The sequence below is a fragment of the Sinohyriopsis cumingii genome, chromosome 11 (assembly GCF_028554795.1).
Source record: "Sinohyriopsis cumingii isolate HCF-2022 chromosome 11, ASM2855479v2, whole genome shotgun sequence".
Taxonomy (NCBI): domain Eukaryota; kingdom Metazoa; phylum Mollusca; class Bivalvia; order Unionida; family Unionidae; genus Sinohyriopsis; species Sinohyriopsis cumingii.
This window is the reverse complement of record NC_142971.1, coordinates 55,410,435-55,430,758: the sequence shown is the minus strand read 5'-3', so window position 1 is coordinate 55,430,758 and position 20,324 is coordinate 55,410,435. Positions and strand designations below refer to the sequence as shown.

General features: G+C 36.1%; 1 protein-coding gene across 2 annotated transcripts; it reads right to left on the bottom strand.

The window, feature by feature from the left end:
- Positions 1–643: 643 nt before the first annotated feature.
- LOC149788487 (uncharacterized) lies at positions 644–16,146 on the bottom strand. Of its 2 annotated transcripts, XM_089974482.1 has the most exons (3): positions 15,772–16,146; positions 9,442–10,581; positions 644–2,468 (listed from the first exon to the last, which is right to left on the bottom strand). In XM_089974482.1, exons 1-2 carry the CDS (start codon positions 15,912–15,914, stop codon positions 9,489–9,491), a joined length of 1,236 nt encoding a protein of 411 aa, XP_089830608.1. In that variant the 5' UTR covers positions 15,915–16,146; the 3' UTR covers positions 644–2,468; positions 9,442–9,488. The 2 variants fall into 2 exon arrangements, with proteins under 2 accessions (XP_089830608.1, XP_089830607.1); XM_089974481.1 differs by having other exon boundaries at positions 644–10,581.
- Positions 16,147–20,324: the final 4,178 nt, after the last annotated feature.

Here is a 20,324-nt window from a genome sequence, read left to right as displayed (position 1 = left end):
TCTGGGGTTTTCCTGGGTTCTTCCTCCACCATTAATACTGGCCGCCATGTATAGCCATGTGCTGAAAAATGACATAAAACCCTACAACAACAACAACAACTCATACTGTCTGCATTTAATCCTTGTACAGCAGATAGAGGAGCCACAATGTTTAAGAGATTAGCATGCAGGACCAACGACCTGAATAGTGCAGGTTTGAATCCTGCCATCATATAAACTATCATGTCTTAACAAGGTACCTTACTCCAGTTGACTCTAAATTACCTACTGGTTTGTGGTACTGCAGAACGTCAAACCAAGAATGATATATGGCTATCTGAGATGCTAAAGCTGATGGTAAGGTTCACAGTTAAATTATATCAGTCTGACATCTGTATATTTGCTTTTAAAGTTTTACATTTAACAATATCGCACCTTGCTTTTTCAAAGTAATGAGCTTGCAAAGAAACATCAATTTGAGTTAATGACATCAACAGACATCAGTTTTGAGTTAATGACATCACCAGACATCAGTTTTGAGTTAATGACATCACCAGACATCAGTTTTGAGTTAATGACATCACCAGACATCAATTTTGAGTTAATGACATCACCAGACATCAGTTTTCAATATAAAATGCCAGACATATAAAAGATACACAAGTTTTCATTCATTATTTATTTCTGTCAGTCAGAAATATGTCAACATTTAAAATGTAGATCATTTTTAACAAAATTCATTATGTGAAATACAAGAACTACAAAGTCATGTAAAACTAGCTTTTTGAGATGGTTATACAAAGAAAGTAAATATTATAGACTATAAGAAAATTTTGTTTTAAGAATTTTAAATTTTCAGAACTCTCTTGTATGTGTCCTTCAGCACAGAGAGAGTTAAAAAAAATAATTGCAATACCACTGACTTCTTAGTCTCTGCATGCTGCTGTTGACTTCCATCTAGTGATTTTAGTCTCTGCATGCTGCTGTTGACTTCCATCTAGTGATTTTAGTCTCTGCATGCTGCTGTTGACTTCCATCTAGTGATTTTAGTCTCTGCATGCTGCTGTTGACTTCCATCTAGTGATTTTAGTCTCTGCATGCTTGTGTTGACTTCCATCTAGTGATTTTAGTCTCTGCATACTGCTGTTGACTTCCATCTAGTGATTTTAGTCTCTGCATGCTGCTGTTGACTTCCATCTAGTGATTTTAGTCTCTGCATGCTGGTGTTGACTTCCATCTAGTGATTTTAGTCTCTGCATGCTGCTGTTGACTTCCATCTAGTGATTTTAGTCTCTGCATGCTGCTGTTGACTTCCATCTAGTGATTTTAGTCTCTGCATGCTGCTGTTGACTTCCATCTAGTGATTTTAGTCTCTGCATGCTGCTGTTGACTTCCATCTAGTGATTTTAGTCTCTGCATGCTGGTGTTGACTTCCATCTAGTGATTTTAGTCTCTGCAGGCTGGTGTTGACTTCCATCTAGTGATTTTAGTCTCTGCAGGCTGCTGTTGACTTCCATCTAGTGATTTTAGTCTCCGCATGCTGGTGTTGACTTCCATCTAGTGATTTTAGTCTCTGCAGGCTGGTGTTGACTTCCATCTAGTGATTTTAGTCTCTGCAGGCTGCTGTTGACTTAACATCTAGTGATTTTAGTCTTTGCATGCTGCTGTTGACTTCCATCTAGTGATTTTAGTCTCTGCAGGCTGCTGTTGACTTCCATCTAGTGATTTTAGTCTCTGCATGCTGCTGTTGACTTCCATCTAGTGATTTTAGTCTCTGCATGCTGCTGTTGACTTCCATCTAGTGATTTTAGTCTCTGCATGCTGGTGTTGACTTCCATCTAGTGATTTTAGTCTCTGCATGCTGCTGTTGACTTCCATCTAGTGATTTTAGTCTCTGCAGGCTGGTGTTGACTTCCATCTAGTGACTTTAGTCTCTGCATGCTGCTGTTGACTTCTATCTAGTGATTTTAGTCTCTGCATGCTGGTGTTGACTTCCATCTAGTGATTTTAGTCTCTGCATGCTGCTGTTGACTTCCATCTATTGATTTTAGTCTCTGCATGCTGCTGTTGACTTACATCTAGTGATTTTAGTCTCTGCATGCTGTGTTGACTTCCATCTAGTGATTTTAGTCTCTGCATGCTGGTGTTGACTTCCATCTAGTGATTTTAGTCTCTGCATGCTGCTGTTGACTTCCATCTAGTGATTTTAGTCTCTGCATGCTGCTGTTGACTTCCATCAAGTGATTTTAGTCTCTGCATGCTGATGTTGACTTCCATCTAGTGATTTTAGTCTCTGCATTCTGTGTTGACTTCCATCTAGTGATTTTAGTCTCTGCATGCAGATGTTGACTTCCATCTAGTAATTTTAGTCTCTGCATGCTGGTGTTGACTTCCATCTAGTGATTTTAGTCTCTGCATGCTTGTGTTGACTTCCATCTAGTGATTTTAGTCTCTGCATGCAGGTGTTGACTTCCATCGTTTAATTCTCTCTATAAATTTGTTCAGTGTTCAATATATCATATACTGTTAGATTATAATGAGGGTAGTATTAGTAAGAAGAAGAATAATATGGTGCAAATAAGAAGAACAGTAATACTGTGTGCTAAAGGTCTAATATTATTTTGGAAAGGAATGACTTTAACAAAGAAACTGGTGCATTATTGCATTGAGACACTTATATAGTTACACATACTGATAGGAACACCAACTTCATTATAAAAGATGATAACATATGGAAAAACCCATCAGTTTAGAGTCTAATATGTGACACTATCACTGGAACGTAGTAGTACAAGATCAAACACTGACCTTGACCTCTGATCAATACAACAACATTCTTATGTTAATGTGACAAACCTGGTAACAATACATTTATAGAAACACAATATATAGCCCTCTCGTACAGCTGTTAACAAGTTACCCCATGATTTTTATTACCTGGTTACATAATCTACAAGGATACACAATGTACACTGGCAAATCTGGTTCAAAGTTGAATGCCTATCCACAGACACATGCTGCAAGTATTTTTTCCAATAAATATAAGAAACCACTGTGATATTGACTTTTGAACTTCCACACTAGCAGAAAAAAATATACCTCCTGATAAACATATTTTTTTTTGTACGTGATGTCACATCATCCATAGCAAAGATAGAAGGTACTGCCAGATCTGTTTTAACCATTGATCATCCACCTAAAATTTAGATGATTGGGACCTTGTATTTTGAGCTTCCTGGCTGACAATCTCAGATGTTCCTTCCTTCCTGATACATTTGTGGGCAAAGTCTGATGAAAACAGGTGATATTGTCCTTCATAAAGACTTCAACAGAAGGTTAATGCTGGGTAGATGGTGCATTGTAACTGCTAGGCAATACTTGATACAGGCGAGACAAAAAAATCAATTATTTGGCAAGACAGCGTATGCCTTCTGTGGTGACTGATATGCAGATTTAATATATCTCATGCCTTTTATTATGACAAAACATTAGCAGTGGTCAAGAATATTGGATATGCACAAATCTGAATGAAAGATTTCACATAATATCACACATGCACATTCATGTTTAAGACAATCTGGAGTCGGTAATAGCATTGTACCAAGAAAGTCTATATCATTTGGGGAATGATTTGCCTAATGTATAATAAATATGACAATATATCAGGAATGATTTGCCTAATGTATCATAAATATGACAATATATCAGGAAAGATCTGCCTAATGTATCATAAACAAGACAATATATCGGGAAAGATTTGCCTAATGTATCATAAACATGACAATATATCAGGAAAGATTTGCCTAATGTATCATAAATATGACAATATATCAGGAAAGATCTGCCTAATGTATAAATAAACATGACAATATATCACAAAAGATTTGCCTAATGTATCGTAAATATGACAATATATCGGGGAAATATTTGCCTAATGCATCATAAGCAAGACAATATATCGGGAAAGATCTGCCTAATGTATAAATAAACATGACAATATATCGGGAAAGATTTGCCTAATGTATCATAAATATGACAATATATCGGAAAAGATTTGCCTAATGTATCATAAATATGACAATTCATCTAGCATATAAGGAAAAAGACAACAAGAGTAAACACTTTATCAGTAAACATTATTAAATTTGGACCCAGAGCAGCTGAGTGGTCTAAGGTGACAGGTCATTGGTATCTCGCCTGTCCAAGTGGGCTTGAGCCTCTGACTCAGCCAATGTGGGTATGTGAAAAGCTTGCCAGCAGTTTTCCATCAGTATGTGATTTTCCAGGTTTTCCAATGTTCTTCCTCCACAAGACATACTGGCCGCTACAAAAAGCCTATCGCATTAAAACCCTTAACAACAACATTATTAAATCATGTTTTTCAACAATTTGATGCACATGATGTAATTTTAGTTAAATGCTTGTTATTAGCTTTGAACCCACAAATTTGTACAGGCAACATACTTCTTGGTGAAGTGGTATGTGACATTGTAAAATGGAGCTAATGCACTGAAAAGCCAAAAATGTCATGATTTTAATGATTTTTAAGGCACTGTATGAGGGCTACAATATGACTTGCAGGTGTTACATAACCAAAAAGTTTGGTAATCATAATCAGATTAGGACCTGTAGATCACAAACATCTTTTGACATAAAAATGAATGCCCATACTTTAAAGTTCCTTACAGTTTCTTTTATCCACTTAAAAATATTCTAAGGCTACAAAAAAAGGTAAGGTTTAGTTTTTCTAGATTGATAATTAGGAATTGATGCTCATGTAACACTAGCACAGATTTTTGGAATGCTGTTTAAACTGAACAGAAGATTGTGATTTGTGTATTCATTGGAAATCCATAGATTCATAATTTGTATTTTGCAAGAAAGAATGATACAAAGTGTTCATGTTATTTTGACAAATGAAAACAATACGTGTATCAACAAACAAGAAAATATATATTTGAAAAACATATCACAGATTTTTTGATTAAAAAACAAAGAAAGAAAAACAATATATACTATGAAATTTAACTTGTTGACAGATGAAAACAAACAAACAAAATGAAATAATTCACAAGAAGAATGTAGTGTAAATGTCTACAAAAATATTTAAAGGATATGTTACTTATTTAAAATCTTTAAATGTATAGCTCAGATTCAGGAAATATTTTCAGAACAGTTCTCAGCACAGAAGACGTATGTCACAACGCTGAATTTATTACTTATAAACACTTATATCAGCAGCAGATGCTTAAAAAATAACAGCTATGAAAGAAGCCGAAGCCCTCCCAAGTCAGACAAAAATAAAAAGTTATCCCACAAATGAATAGTATTGAAAAGAGTGCTAAGCGCATGCAGTTCATCTTGTGTTATGAAATTCTATCAAGGCATTAAAACAATGGAACAAGAAAGCATTTGTTCCAATGTAAATGGATAGCTAGATCTTCCTTCATTAAACTGTGCATATAAAGTCCCATGTTGATTTGGCTACACCATATAATCGTATGCAGATCTAAGTCCCCTGTTGATTTGACTACACCATGTATGTAGATCGAAGTCCCCTGTTGGTTCGACTACACCATATCATCATATGCAGATCAAAGTCCCCTGTTGATTTGACTACACCATGTATGTAGATCGAAGTCCCCTGTTGGTTTGACTACACCATATCATCGTATGCAGATCTAAGTCCCCTGTTGGATTTGACCACACCATATAACTGTATGCAAATCAAAGCCCACTTGATTTGACCACACCATATACTTGTATGCAAATTGAAGTTCCCTGTTGATCTGACTACACCATATACCTGTACTTGAATGCTAACCATACCAATTTTAAATAGATTTCAATACCTGATAGTTACTATTTTGGCACAAAATATGTATTAAATATGTATTTCAAAGGAATAATAATAACAATAAAGCATCTTGTTCATAATGTTTTGTTTAAAAATTATTGCATTTAATGGTTTGCATACTTCACCTGATTATTTACTATACAGGTCAATTGTATACCTCCACTTCAAGTGACAGAATACATAAAAATTCATATGTATAAAGTATATGCCATTTAAGTGTTTATATTATTATATAGCTTCTCTCTCTCTCTCTCTCTCTCTCTCTCTCTCTCTCTCAGCGATAATTTTTTATCTTTCCCTCATACTAATAGACTAACGTTCGAGATTCAGAAAAAAGTCGATGAAATCAGAGCCTTCTATCACAGCCATACATACGGTCCCTTACATGCCAACTGAAGCAACACACCATGGCACATCGTGACCGGACACAGCCTCAAATTTTACTGCAGAAATTAAGCCATGCTAAAAAGCTTTGAATTACATTGAATTCTGTCAACAGCAAAATTAAAAACAACAAAAAAAATTACATCATATTTTCATATTTACATTCCACATTGATAGCTCAATTTTAACTCTTGACAACCCGTTGATGCCCAATTTGAGCGTATATCTAATCTGTGATCGTTATATTACGATGATCTACCAACTGAGCTACTTCTGAATGTACAATAATGTGAATGGCCTCTATAATAAACATACTGGCTTACTACTATCGTGGAACTTTAAACAGCACGGCTTGCTATTCCCATGGAATTTTAAACACAACATGACTTGCTGTTACAATGGAATTTTAAACGCAGCATGGCTTGCTACTACCATGGAGTTTTACCATGGAATTTTAAACACAGCTTGGCTTGCTATTACCATGGAATTTACCATGGAGTTTTAAAAAGCATGGCTTGCTATTATCATGGAGTTTTAAAAAGTATGGCTTGCTGTTAATATGGAATTTTAAACAGCTTGGCTTGCTATTACCGTAGAGTTTTAAAAAGCATGGATTGCAATTACCATGGAGTTTTAAAAAGTATAGCTTGCTATTACCATGAAATTTTAAACAGCATGGCTTGCTATTACAATTGAATTTTAAACATATGGCTTGCTATTACCATGGAATTTTAAACAGCATGGCTTGCTATTGCCATGGAGTTTACCATGTAGTTTTAAAAAGCATGGCTTGCTATTACCATGGAATTTTAAACAGCATGGCTTTCTATTACCATGGAGTTTTAAAAAGCATGGCTTGTTATTACCATGGAATTTTAAACAGAATGGCTTTCTATTACCATGGAGTTTTAAAAAGCATGGCTTGCTATTACCATGAAACTTTTAAAAAAAATTCTTAGAGATTAATAAGGCTCATGCAAATCGCTTCTCCTTACAAGCCTAAATCTGAAAAGAAAATCTGTCGAAAATTGAGCATGCAGGTTTTTTTTTAAAATCAGATTAAAACAGTTGAACAAGATCAATGTTTTCTTTATCGCCAGATGATTTAAATGTCTAACCCAGCAACCGTCTCTCAGTACAGCATGTGTGTGTGATTAGGATTTTTAACGTACTTTTAACAATTTTGCAGCCATATCGCTACGATGTCTGCAGTGTGGCAGTTTATAGTGACGTCTAGCACTGGTGCATCATGCCGCAGACATGTAGCATGATGTCCCACCCAGTCACATTATCCTGACACCAGGACGACCATTCCTAACACTAACCTCTTAATGCTGAGCGCCAAGCGAGGCAGCTGTTAGTATAATTTTTGTAATGACTCGACCGGGCATCGAACCCACGACCTCCTGCTTCCGAGACGGACGATCTAACCACTAGGCCACCTGAGCGGTCTGAGTTAAATGTTACAATAATCTGAAGAAGACACAAATATCAAAGTATTTAACTACTTCACATACACAGATATCAACCGTATAAATACATGATGAGCACAATAACTAGAGACCAATGGTTTGTATCGATTAATGCCGACAACTACACACATTTTTAAAAAATCGTTAATTGATAATATGAGTTATTTCTAACTGAATTGCAGTATGAAGTATCTAAGGTTACAATTTTATAAGACGTAATCAGATGCACAAGGAAACAGGAGTACCTTCACCGACATAGTATGCATCCTCTCCGTGTTTAATAGTCCTCCATACAAAAACATTTTCCTTTTTTAGGTCACAATGATCTTTCGACACGAAAATTGGTAGACTTCCGTACACCAAGTATAAGCCATCAACATGCTTTGATACAGGTCTATGAATTAGAACTATTGTGTTTTTTAAAACGGAAACTTTTTATCTTATTTTGGTCACAATGACCTTGTCCTTTTACCGTCTAACAAAACAAAACCGTTAGGGTTCTTCGTTAGTTTAAGTGCAAGTTATCCATAAAGTTTGGTAACCATACATGATGGAAAACGCAAGCTACTGTGCATCAATTCTTATTCGTCTTTCAATCATAGTGACTTTGAAATTTCATATATTGACCCAAAATTCGATAGTTTTTCCTTACTCAAGTGCATGCCAGCCACAAAACTGGTCTTCTGTAGATGATTGAGAACTTAAATTATTCTGCGAGAACCAAATTTCTTCTTTCAGTGACACTGAACTCTGATCTGTTGAATCCGAAATCAGTAAGGTTCATCCTCAATCCCAGTGGAACCATCCGCAAAGTATAGTTGCTGTAAATGGTTGACAACTCGAGTAAATGCGTGCAAACCATTTTTCTTCTTAAAATCAGTGACATTGGCCTTTAAACTTTTTTACCTCGAAATCCATAGTTCTTGTGTACGCAAAGTGCAAGTCATCAACAAAGTTTGGTATCTGTAGATTGTGTTCAACTTATTATTGGGCGGAAACGAAGCTGGTAATACAAACTATATTTCTTCTTTCAGTATGTGTCCTTGACATTTGGCCTTTTGAAATCAATACAGTTCTGTCTTCACCCACAGCCTAATGGAGGGCGTATACAAATAAAGTGTAATCTCGTCGAAACGTAGACGCAAAGTGCTTTTGATCTTGAATCTTTCTGCCAACCGCGTTATTGCGATTCTGTGTGTCATTTTTATTCTGCATGGTAAGTCTAATAACTACACTCATAGGGCGACGAGAAAGCTGCCGATCATCGAATAAAGATATAATACCAAAAATATGACAAAAGTAGCACACTTAAACTTCGCGAGACAAAGAGCAAAATTTCTTTCTAAAAGACCGAATTATACACCATGGTACTTCAGCTATATATTAGTCTTTCTTTCTTGCTGTTTTGTTATCTACTGTGATTTGGGGAGAATAACATTCAGAATGGAGTTCACCCCGCCTCCTTTCTATATTTTATCGTAAGTTGTACACAGTGGGAGTGCTGAAATAAAATTACGCGGAAAAAGAAGATTCTTCTACTTTTAGACATTTTTACTAATGCATCCTGGTGACCTTTGAACTTCTACATCTACTATTATGTATATTTTATATTCCTGCAAACTCTGATAAGATCATATTAAATTAAACAGATTTTTTTTCAAATATAAGCAAATGCTAACTTGATGACTGATATATTTCGTGACGGCAGATGGACTAATTTTGACAAGTATCTTTTCTTGATCTCCTTACGTATAATCCAAAACAGTAATTCGCATTTAGTTGCTGAATGCCTGGATCTACTCATCGTCGTCGTCGTCGTCGTCAGTGGGGACCATGTCATCGAGTGTGTCTCGGAGACGCCTTTGGTTCAAAAGACGGCGAAGCTCTGTTGCCACGTTACCCAGGCGTCTACCAAGGTCCCTAACTTCCTCTAGCTGTTCTTGACGCCGGCGTTCGCGTTCTTCTTGAAACTCAGAAATTTCTCGTCTGCCTCTTTCCAGTTCAACAGTAAAGGCACCCATCAAGTTGTCCAGCCTGTTTCTGCTCTCAACCAGACGATCTCGTATCGAAACAAATTGGACCTCTCTTTGCGGTCTTGATTCTTCTCTAGGTGTTGTGAAAATTACACGTGCATGCATGGTATCGTCATCGCCGTCGTTATTTGTGCTACTTTGGTTATTGTTATTGTCAGTTTGGATAAGACTTGGCAGAGTTGTGACTCGACGTCTTAGGTTCGGCAGATTGGCTGGTCTTGGTGACGAGGGTGGTCTGGGAGTTCGGGGTGTAGCTACACTGGGTTCCTCCTCTGAGCTCTGACCTCGATGTCTGGACTCGGATAAAACGTGATCCTGGCTTATTTGACCTCTTGATAGCAGCCTTGATGACCGTCGGTTTGGTAGGTTGTGTTGTCTTTGTGATGAGGTATTGTTATTGGTGCTTCTTGTGGAAGAGGCGGCATTGATTCTGGTAGAAGCACCATTCTGTCTAGATGACTGCGAAGCCTTTTGTGTCGACCTATAGCTACTATTTGGCAACTGTGATGTTCTTCCAGACGTTCGAGACGTTCTCGATTGCTTGTTCAATGAAGGTAATTCTGTAACACTCTCTTGGGTTGGTTTGACTTTCTTAGGTGTGGTGTAAATATTGTGCTTGTGTGATCCCAATTCTTTTAATGGCCCGGTCCAGTTACAATTTTCCATGGAGCATTTGACTCGTTTCTGATTTATTATCTCGTCTACTACTTTGTTTCGGACATAGTACCCGTCAGCCCGACACATCGGGCACCTGCCGTGATTAATGGGATTTCCGCTTGTTGACCAAACGAAGATGCAAGAATAACAGAACCTGTGTTTATTTGAGCACTCTCTTGTCTCTTTGAGGATGTTGTAACTGAAAAAGAAATATCAGAAGCAAATAAATGCAGCCTTCCAATGAAAGTTCTTAGGTGCTAGTGTAACACTGAAGTGACTTATAGAGTGCGAACATTCGAAGTGACTCTGGCAATGGGCCACCATAACAAGGACACCAGCAGAGGAAAAAGTAGGTCAAGTTGACCTAATCAGTCAACTGAAAAAGTGGAGCATTTTTCAAACTTCGTATCCATTTCAGTTTCAACTACTCTTGAGCCAATACATTTGTCAACAGTTTCAAACATACATCATGTTCAGAAACCACGTATAATTAGGGCACAATGGCCTAACCAACAGACGGTCCAAAAGCACTACTGAAGTTTATTAGACGTGCAAAACTGAGGACTGTAAACTAATAGCTGATCCTTCTCCAAACACACACACGCACAGATTATATCCAACAGACACACACGCACAGATTATATATATATATATTTCAAAAGCGTACTTTGGAGCTATGCCATCGTCTCTCGTAGACGGACGGATGCCAAGATATATATATATATATATATATATATATATATATATATATATATATATATATATATATATATATATATATATATATATATATATATATATATATGTGTGTGTGTGTGTGTGTGTGTGTGTGTGTGTGTGTGTGTGTCATATTGTTATCTCATATCGTTTATATCATTGATCACTTAGAAACAGAATATAGTTAATGACGTCATATATATAAACTCTTGGTTCATGATTTTGTCTATATTATGTGTAATTTTCGTTCATGACTGTAAAGTGTAACTATTATCTGTAATCAAGATATTATAAGTTTAAATTTTGTATAATGGTATAAAGATCTTACGTAGGATATATAATTAGTTACTTACCTAGGTATTTACAATCATTACTACTAGGGGTAATTTCTCATTGGCTAGTTGGTTATTAGAAGAATTAAGTTATTTCTCATTGGGGGAGTTAGGTCAGGTAGGTTTTTTTACGATGTGGGATATTTGCAAAAAGTCACGCAGCTAGCAGTTGTAAAATGTGTTTTCACAGCTTATGCTTGTGTGTGTGTATATATATATATATATATATATATATATATATATATATATATATATATATATATATATATATATATATATATATATATATATATATATATATATATAAAGCGAATTATGGAGAAGTCGCCCTGGGAGAACATTTCCCATGTGTCAGGATAAGTCGCCCCAAGGATCATATATAATAATTCTATGGCGTAGCCACATGGTTATTATGAATTTATTTATTGTTTTTTTTTCTTCAACTTAATAACTTATTGAATCTATAAAATGTGCAACTTTTCAACTTTTCCATTTGATCAACTCCGCTTCTGTACTTAACGAGAAAAGTGTTCTCTGTCCCTTTTTGCTCTGCTCTTAAAATGGTTAGATGCATTTTATTTGGAAAAATAGAGAGGGTGTAAGCATGATGTGATGTCTGCAGCTTTATATATGAAAGGGTTCCAACATAATCACCAAAGTCATCCTGAGATGACTTTATGGCATGGGCTTCTATAACACGAAATCGACTGAATTGGTGCTGACCGTCAACAAGCCAAAGGGTTATAGTATCGTCTAATTGAATAATTTAATCTGATTTTTCATGGAGATTGGCTAAACAATGACGAATGATGTTACTTGAACTCGATAAAAAAACCAATCGACATCTACTTAAGAAATGTGGTCGTTACTGAGTTCAACATCATGGCTAATGCGCAGAATTCGGACGGTTTCTATAAGCTCACATGTACTACGCCCATCATTTAGTTTATTTTTTCTTTTTTGTCAGTGTTCGTAATTTTATTATTTCTCAATAAAACAAACTATTTAAAGTTGAACGAGAAGTTTAACAAATATTTCAATAGTAAATTGCCGATGCAGAATAAACAAAATTACGTTATTTTATTATATAGAACAACACCATAATCACGCGTACTAACGGGATTTTGTTACCTTAAGTGCATATTTGAGCTGCTCGACGTACTTGGGACAAAATGAGAAGATCATCTTTAAAAACAAATTCAAATGTCACATTTAAATCCTGTGCTAAACTGAATAATATTTCACATGGACCGAATCAGCTTGGAAGTTGGGCCGAATCAGCCAGAAATCTGGGCCTAATCAGTCAGTAATTTGTACCGAATCAGCCTGGTCCGAGTTTGAGAGTAATTACCACATTAGTGAATAATGTTAGTATAATAGACATGTCAATCTGAAAGAAAGTTAACAGTAATATCCAAAAAAAAATTAAAAATCTCGTGGTGTTCCGGTATGTGTTGTTATAAGAAATCTAACCAGTTAATATGAACACACATACTTTCAATTATAATTGATTTATTCTTCTATTATTGACATTACACAAACAAGATGACTGCAGAATGGGAAGGAAGGGTTTATTATACAACGAGTGGAAAACAGTCTTGAACGGAAGTGTGGCAAGAAAAATGCATATTCATATGATACAGTTACATACAAAATCAAAGGTGCATAATAAACTGATGTTGGAAACATTGAATGACAAAGCGTAAACATGTCTTTAGTGTTATTTCATTTGGTAGATAATTTCTTACTTTTCAAAGCTGGAAGAAGAAAAGAAAAAGAGTTAAAAAAATAGAGGATTGTTCCAGTCCCCATGTTAATATAATTTTACAATATAAATATCACAGTTCAGCAACGATCTAAAGTAAGGATTTCAAAACGAATGCTTTTTGCTACCAGTATTGAAACAGTTTTGACGTATAAACTGTCAGAGATGAGCAATGATAGAAAACAACGGCAATATTTCCCATATTATTCAGTACCAAGCGTTGGCTCGCCCAAGATAATGAAGAAAAAATGTATTCGGATACGCGCTGAACATATTCAATGAAGGAAAAGGTATTCGACGATCTATTTGACAATCTGAACCCTCTACTTACTCAAAAATGACGGTGACTATTTAATAGTAAGTTTGATAAAATTAATTACATTTATTTGAACATAGATGAATTTAAATCAGTCTCGCATGGGACTTGCATAGATTTTGTCAAAATGGATTAAGAACAAAAATGTTTATATCAGAGTTACAAACATGACGAATCGTGCTATTTGTATGCTATCGAATCACTTCTAAACACTTCACTAAATGAACCCTTGATACCAACAATATTAATTTCTAAACAAGTGTTCCTGTTGTTTCAGCAGATGTCCGATGAAAAGAATGATCTCAGCAAATTTGATAATGATTTTGAAATTTACTGCAGATATCTTTGAACTTACTGAAATTTACCAAATGATCAAAAAGGAATATACACTTTGGTACGATGACATTTGTACCATTACGTTGGAATGACAAACGTAATAAAATAGAATTAGGATACAGGTGCAACATATAATCTAGAACAGACGGAGTGAAGCCATCAGATAATCAAGACGTATCTCAATTATTCTAACCAAGGTTTGTAACTACTAAAAAGGGTACTTGCTGATATAATTTATATATTACCAAAATTAGAGGCATACGTTAAATTCCATTGAAAATAATGACATTCATTGAAAATAAATAGTTAAATAAACAGTTACAATGAACGGTCTGTTTTTAATGGATGGAGACAAAATCTATGAGGGAAATTAGGAAACTGTAAAATAATCTGTTATATGATGTAACAATCGGGGATGCATGCATTTTTTACCATCCAGGACACCACACAGATGACTATATTATCTCGTGTCTGGTAACAAGCAGACAAACAGGTCTGCTATAACGCCTGACAATCGTAACAGTACCGAATAGCATCAACAACAGCAAACAGCGATTCCGCGATGATCGGTAATAATAGTCCGACATATACAGGACTTCAGTGGAAAACGACGTGTGTCGGGTGGCATATTTGAATATCAGTGCGAATGTTAATCACGATGAATCATAATATCAATTAGGTAATTGAACAATTCAAAATACGATCAAAAATGCGGTAACCACCATGTTGTGGCATCTTCGTTGCTAACAGTATTGTTCTAAGGTACACATTTCTATCTTTTAAATAACTTATTTCTTTCAAGATTAATATTAAATAGGTTTTCTGGGGTGATTTCTCCAACCATTTGGGGCGACTTCTCCAACCACTCTGTGGCGACTTCTCCATATACCCATGAAGCTGCACAGTTTTGGTCAGTCTTGTTTCTTATGTTCCTGTTGTAACATCAGTCTTTGGACGTAATAAATGTTGTGTTTAGATATTATTTGAGAGGATACGTTTGTTTAGATTATGTACTGGAACTACAACGTGCTCATTAGATTAAAGTATTATTCTGGGACTGTTCATCTACACTGGTGGTTTCATCATGCAATGCCTGTTCAGCTGGAGCATGTTTCTCGATTTGCTTGGGGAGGGTTGGGGGCGAACTGTTAAAATATTTTCTCAGTCGTTTTGTCCCACTTATACTACGACCCTCTTTTGTTTTGAACATAACGCATCACGTTATTCTCGCCAGTCGACCCATTTATCTCACGATGGAACCTCATTAATTGCATTAAATGATAATTGCTTGTTGTTCGATTGTGAATAGACTTAGCAGCCTGGGACTATAATCATCTGTACTTAAATGTAAATGCTAGTGGTCGCGGGTTCGAACCCCAGCCAGGTCATACCAAAGACATAAAAGTGGTAATAGCAGTTGCATAGCTTAGCGCTCAACATTAATAAATTAGTGTTAGAACTGGTCGGCCTAGTGTCAGGATAATGTGACCGGGTCAGACATGATGCTATGTGTCTGCAGCATGATACTATAGCCTTATTTTCAAGCATAGTATGCTGTTAGACCTAATATTACCAAGATATACAGAAGGGATTTGACTGTCTATTTGTGCAGTTTAAATTAAATTTTACACTTTTATGTTAGAACAAGATAATCACTCTATCAAAGACCAAATTTTCATCCTTTTTACACCCATCACTTACCATTCAATTTTCGTTGGGGGTTGGGGGCTAAGATGTGTTGTCAACCGATATTTTTCTTTCTTAACTTTTATCTTCAACTAATTTGATGGATAGTATTAGTTTGTTTCTCTGCAAATCAGCGCACGGGTATTTGTTTAAGCTTTATGGTACCATATTCTTTTCAATCCAATAACTCGTTACACCCCATCCCACAGTTAAATAGTGTGTCTTACGTTCTCTTACCATATTGAACATTCTAGCTCTTCCTTTTCGTCCTCAGTTAAGTCTAGGAATATATCCTCACTGTGTCCTCCAGGCTTAACTCTATTGGAAGCAAAACTGCTCAGCATAACCTGGAGCAGTTCAAACAGGGGATCTGTATCCATTTTGTAAGTAGGTCAATCGGAAACGTCTACTACTTAAATGATCGCCGTTCTCGCTCAGGTATAAAATCAAGAGGTGCGTATTCCAGTTAAAATTTCGTTAAGTTCTATGCAGGTAAAGCACTGCATCGTGCCTTCATCATAACGGAGCACGAGCCTGCAAACTGCATAATTATTGTCCATGAAATAACCTTCAGTTCACACGTCTCCTTCAACTCGGTCCGCCATTTTATAGACCGATCCCATGATCATGCAAGTCTACTTTTTAATACATACGGATCTATTATACTCTTTCAATTGACTTGGCCTCCCACCAAGAGTCGTTAGTAACTGATAGGCATTGACAGTCCTCGGCAAATCGATATCGTTTGCGCAGTTTATCAAGGGTGATGTGCCCTTGCCATACCCACGATACAGATTGACAACAGTGAAATTCCATGACACGATCTCTTACAAATCAAATTAAATTAGTACGACTTGCTGATCTTTTGTTGAAAATGTTACGCTTTTATTTAATGAAATGTGTTTAATTTTATTTCTCAATCAACAAGTCCAGAATAAACACACACACACACTTTTCTTTTCTCTGGTACTTGCTTATATTCACGCATACATACATACAGACGTACATAGACATACACATGCATACATACATACGCCTACAGGTCATGTCCTTCATGTCCATGTATGCTCTAGATCTATTTAATTATATAATAGCTTCATGTTTAATACATCTAATATTTTCATGATTAATACACGTTACTAGTTTATGACAACTATATTTCATATCAAATATAAGATGCCCTGTCTATATTAATTATATTGAGTGGCGCTATTTGACGGTCTTTATAAAAGCATTGTTTTCAACATGAGGTGTATATTCTTGTGTTTTTCAGTATTGATATAACATTAATGAAATTGAAACAGGAAATAAAATAGTAATGCGGAAGTCATGGGCAGTTGTTATACTTGGGTAAATAGATTTACATGTTTAATGTTTGTGTATTGATATTTGGCCTATATATTTGTGCTACACCTGTCTCCAATTCAGATGACAGGTTTATAATTACGAATTTAATAAAACTGCTACGTTTCCATATGTACTTTAAACTATACAAACATATTTTCCGTTAGTTGTCTGCATGAAGTAGATGCTGGTACGAATATAAAGCATGCGTACGTGTCTTTCTTTTTCCCCCAAGTAATTCATGTATTAGTATAAAGTGAAGGTAAACTACCTTTTATCAATACATAGAAGTAAATTTGAAAGTTTTCTAAAATACTAACAAATATAAAAGTAAATAAACATACATATAACTAAAATTTCCTTTCAGCATGTAATATAACAGTTAATTGATATTTACATTCACTGTAGTTTATGGGAAGTAATCTAGTGACATTTGCTGGGGGTGGGATGGGGAAGGACGGAGGTAATCAAGATAGCAAACCATCTTCTTTAGTATAAATATCGTTTCCCTTGATATGACAACAACCCTAATGTGGTCATGCACAGCCGGATCAGGTTGTGTGTGTGTGTGTGGTGGTGGTGGTGGGGGTGGGGGGGTTACGTCATGTTTGCTAAGCCCCAGCTATAAAGTCGTGTACAAGCTATAATTACCTGTTTTGAATAGTACCTCGGCGTTGTGTGTGATCTCCAAACATTGACACGAGGCTAGTGTTGAACTCTTACGCAATATTACAAGACTGGCCTGAGACCAGAATCTTGAATCGACAAAGTCGGTAGATCCCTCGCATCACTTAACAAAGGCTTGCCGTTACACACCTACATGTTAATAGTTTGTTCAGAGATCAATAGAAAGTCTGCGGGGGGGGGGGGGCGGTGGGTGTTCTTGTCCGTACCCACGATGGCAGACAACGAGATGGACATTGTACGCTAAGTTTGATTGGATCTGTCCACAGCGATATCCAATCAAAAACTGTGATAGGAGGGAATGATTACAATTCGACGCAAATGTTACCTTCCAACTTGTAAATGAAAAATTAGTTTTCGCCAAGGAAGATAGCTGAGCAATAGAATTACTCCGAGAGAAGCCATTCATACTTTGGCGGTAAAACTTAGAGGTAGATTCTAAGGAAAGACAAAGCATTTTAGGGTTGGAGACGGAAATGAGTCTAACCGAGACAGTCGAAGTTGACATAAGTCTAGACGTAGGAGAGAAGTGGAGGAGGAGGAAAAGGACTCTGGAGGAGAAAGTGGAAGAGGAGGAGAAGGAGTATAGATAAAGTCGAGAAGGAATTTGAAGAAAGGTCGGAGAGGAAGAGGTGTGTGTGTGTGTGTGTGTGTGTGTGTGTGTGTGTGTGTGTGTGTGTGATTATGATTTTTTACGTAGCTTTAACAATGTTTCAGTCATATCGATACGATGTCTGCAGTGTGACAGTTTATAGTGATGTCTATCACTGGGGCATCATGCCGCAGACAGGTAGCATGATGTCCAACCCAGTCACATTTTCCTGACACCAGGCCTACCAGTCATAACATTAACCTCTTAATGCTGAGCGCCTAACAAGGCAGCTGTTAGTACCATTTTTGTAAGTCTTTCTTATGACTCGGCCGGGGTTCGAACCCACGACATCCCGCTTCCGAGGTGTACCACTAGGCTACCGGAACGGTCAGGAAGAGGAGAAATAAGAGAGAGAGAAGAATTTCACAGATGAGTATCAATACAAAGACAGGTGGAAATCACACTCACAATGCTAATCAAGTGATGCAATAGGGTAGAGAGGAAGGAGTGTAATTAGAAATTTGAATCATTTGATTAATGAATTGTTATTAAATTGTTATTCACTGAATTTCAACCTTTTTGTGTATTTAACCATCTAACCGTCGGCATTGCTGACTGGGGGCTCTGAGCTTTACATCTATCTTTCGCTAAATTTAACTTCCAACAAAATAGAGTACAGGTGGGACTTCTATAATAGGTTCATAAAATATTGGGAGCACCCCACCCCACCCCGACCATAATAATCGTCACAGGTTCCAGATTTTCACAACGGCTTGGACTTTCTCGAAAGGTGTCAAATCAAAAGTCTATTTGTCTATTTACTCAGAGTGTGCATAATACCTATTAAACGTGCGCAAGAATAAGACGATGTTCAAATTTCAAGTGACAAGTGATCGTACATTTGGTGTGTATCTTTTTTCTTTTTTGTAGCTGGGTTTTTTTGTAGCTGGGTGGTGGATGGGGCTGGGGTCCCGAACCCTCTTCCCAGATTAGGCCCTTATGCAAGCTTATAGGTGCCTTTTGTTTTTAGTACGTGTATTGTTTCTCATCTTGAAAATTTCAAACAAATTTTCAGATTAAATAGATTTATAATTATCTGCTAATTTTCTTTTACAAAAGTTGTCATTGTTTCTCACGAAAAGGACAAACTTTTTTTAATATAAAAATGTACTTCATTCTCATTTGCTGATTTAAGCAATCAAATCGTGATTGCATTCAGCTTTCTTATATCTGTCTACTTATATTTCCATCATGTGTGCAATCATTCTGGTTTTGTGTAACAACTCGTCTAAAGTTGGTTTTTGTACCATATTTAAATATGGTGTCGTATATAATAATGATCTTGTATTCGTTTTTAAAATATCACGTTTTAACTGTATGCAGTTTATTTGTATAGGTTTATTCATTTTTGGATTCCAGAGCAGAAATTCTGTCCATAATAGATGTATTCATTTCATATACTCAGTTGTGACAGTGTCCCACTGATTTTCTTCAAAATGCAGATCATTTATAAATATTTTAAGTAGACTCAGGTTAAGACTATCATCTCTTTAAGTAGACTCAGGTTAAGACTATCATCTCTTTAAGTAGACTCAGGTTAAGACTATCATCTCTTTAAGCAGACTCAGGTTAAGACTATCATCTCTTTAAGTAGACTCAGGTTAAGACTATCATCTCTTTAAGTAGACTCAGGTTAAGACTATCATCTCTTTAAGCAGACTCAGGTTAAGACTATCATCTCTTTAAGTAGACTCAGGTTAAGACTATCATCTCTTTAAGTAGACTCAGGTTAAGACTATCATCTCTTTAAGCAGACTCAGGTTAAGACTATCATCTCTTTAAGTAGACTCAGGTTAAGACTATCATCTCTTTAAGCAGACTCAGGTTAAGACTATCATCTCTTTAAGTAGACTCAGGTTAAGACTATCATCTCTTTAAGTAGACTCAGGTTAAGACTATCATCTCTTTAAGCAGACTCAGGTTAAGACTATCATCTCTTTTATATCCTGTGTTTGTATAGCCTATTTAGAACATTATTTAATTTGAATTAATTAGATGTACTGATGCCACACGTCAATTTGTTGCTTTCGAGAAACTTAGCAAGAAACTCAACCGCAGTAGTTTCAAAAGCAATTTTTCCTTTATACAGTTTAAAATCCAACGTAGTAGT

What these genes read in the sequence shown, in the direction of transcription:
- LOC149788487 (XM_089974481.1), bottom strand. Translation starts at nt 15,914, where the DNA reads ATGGATACAGATCCCCTGTTTGAACTGCTCCAGGTTATGCTGAGCAGT. An exon ending in GAGCTAGAATGTTCAATATG is followed by an intron (nt 10,582 to 15,771) that starts GTAAGAGAACGT and finishes TTTCTTTTTCAG; the next exon opens with TTACAACATCCTCAAAGAGA.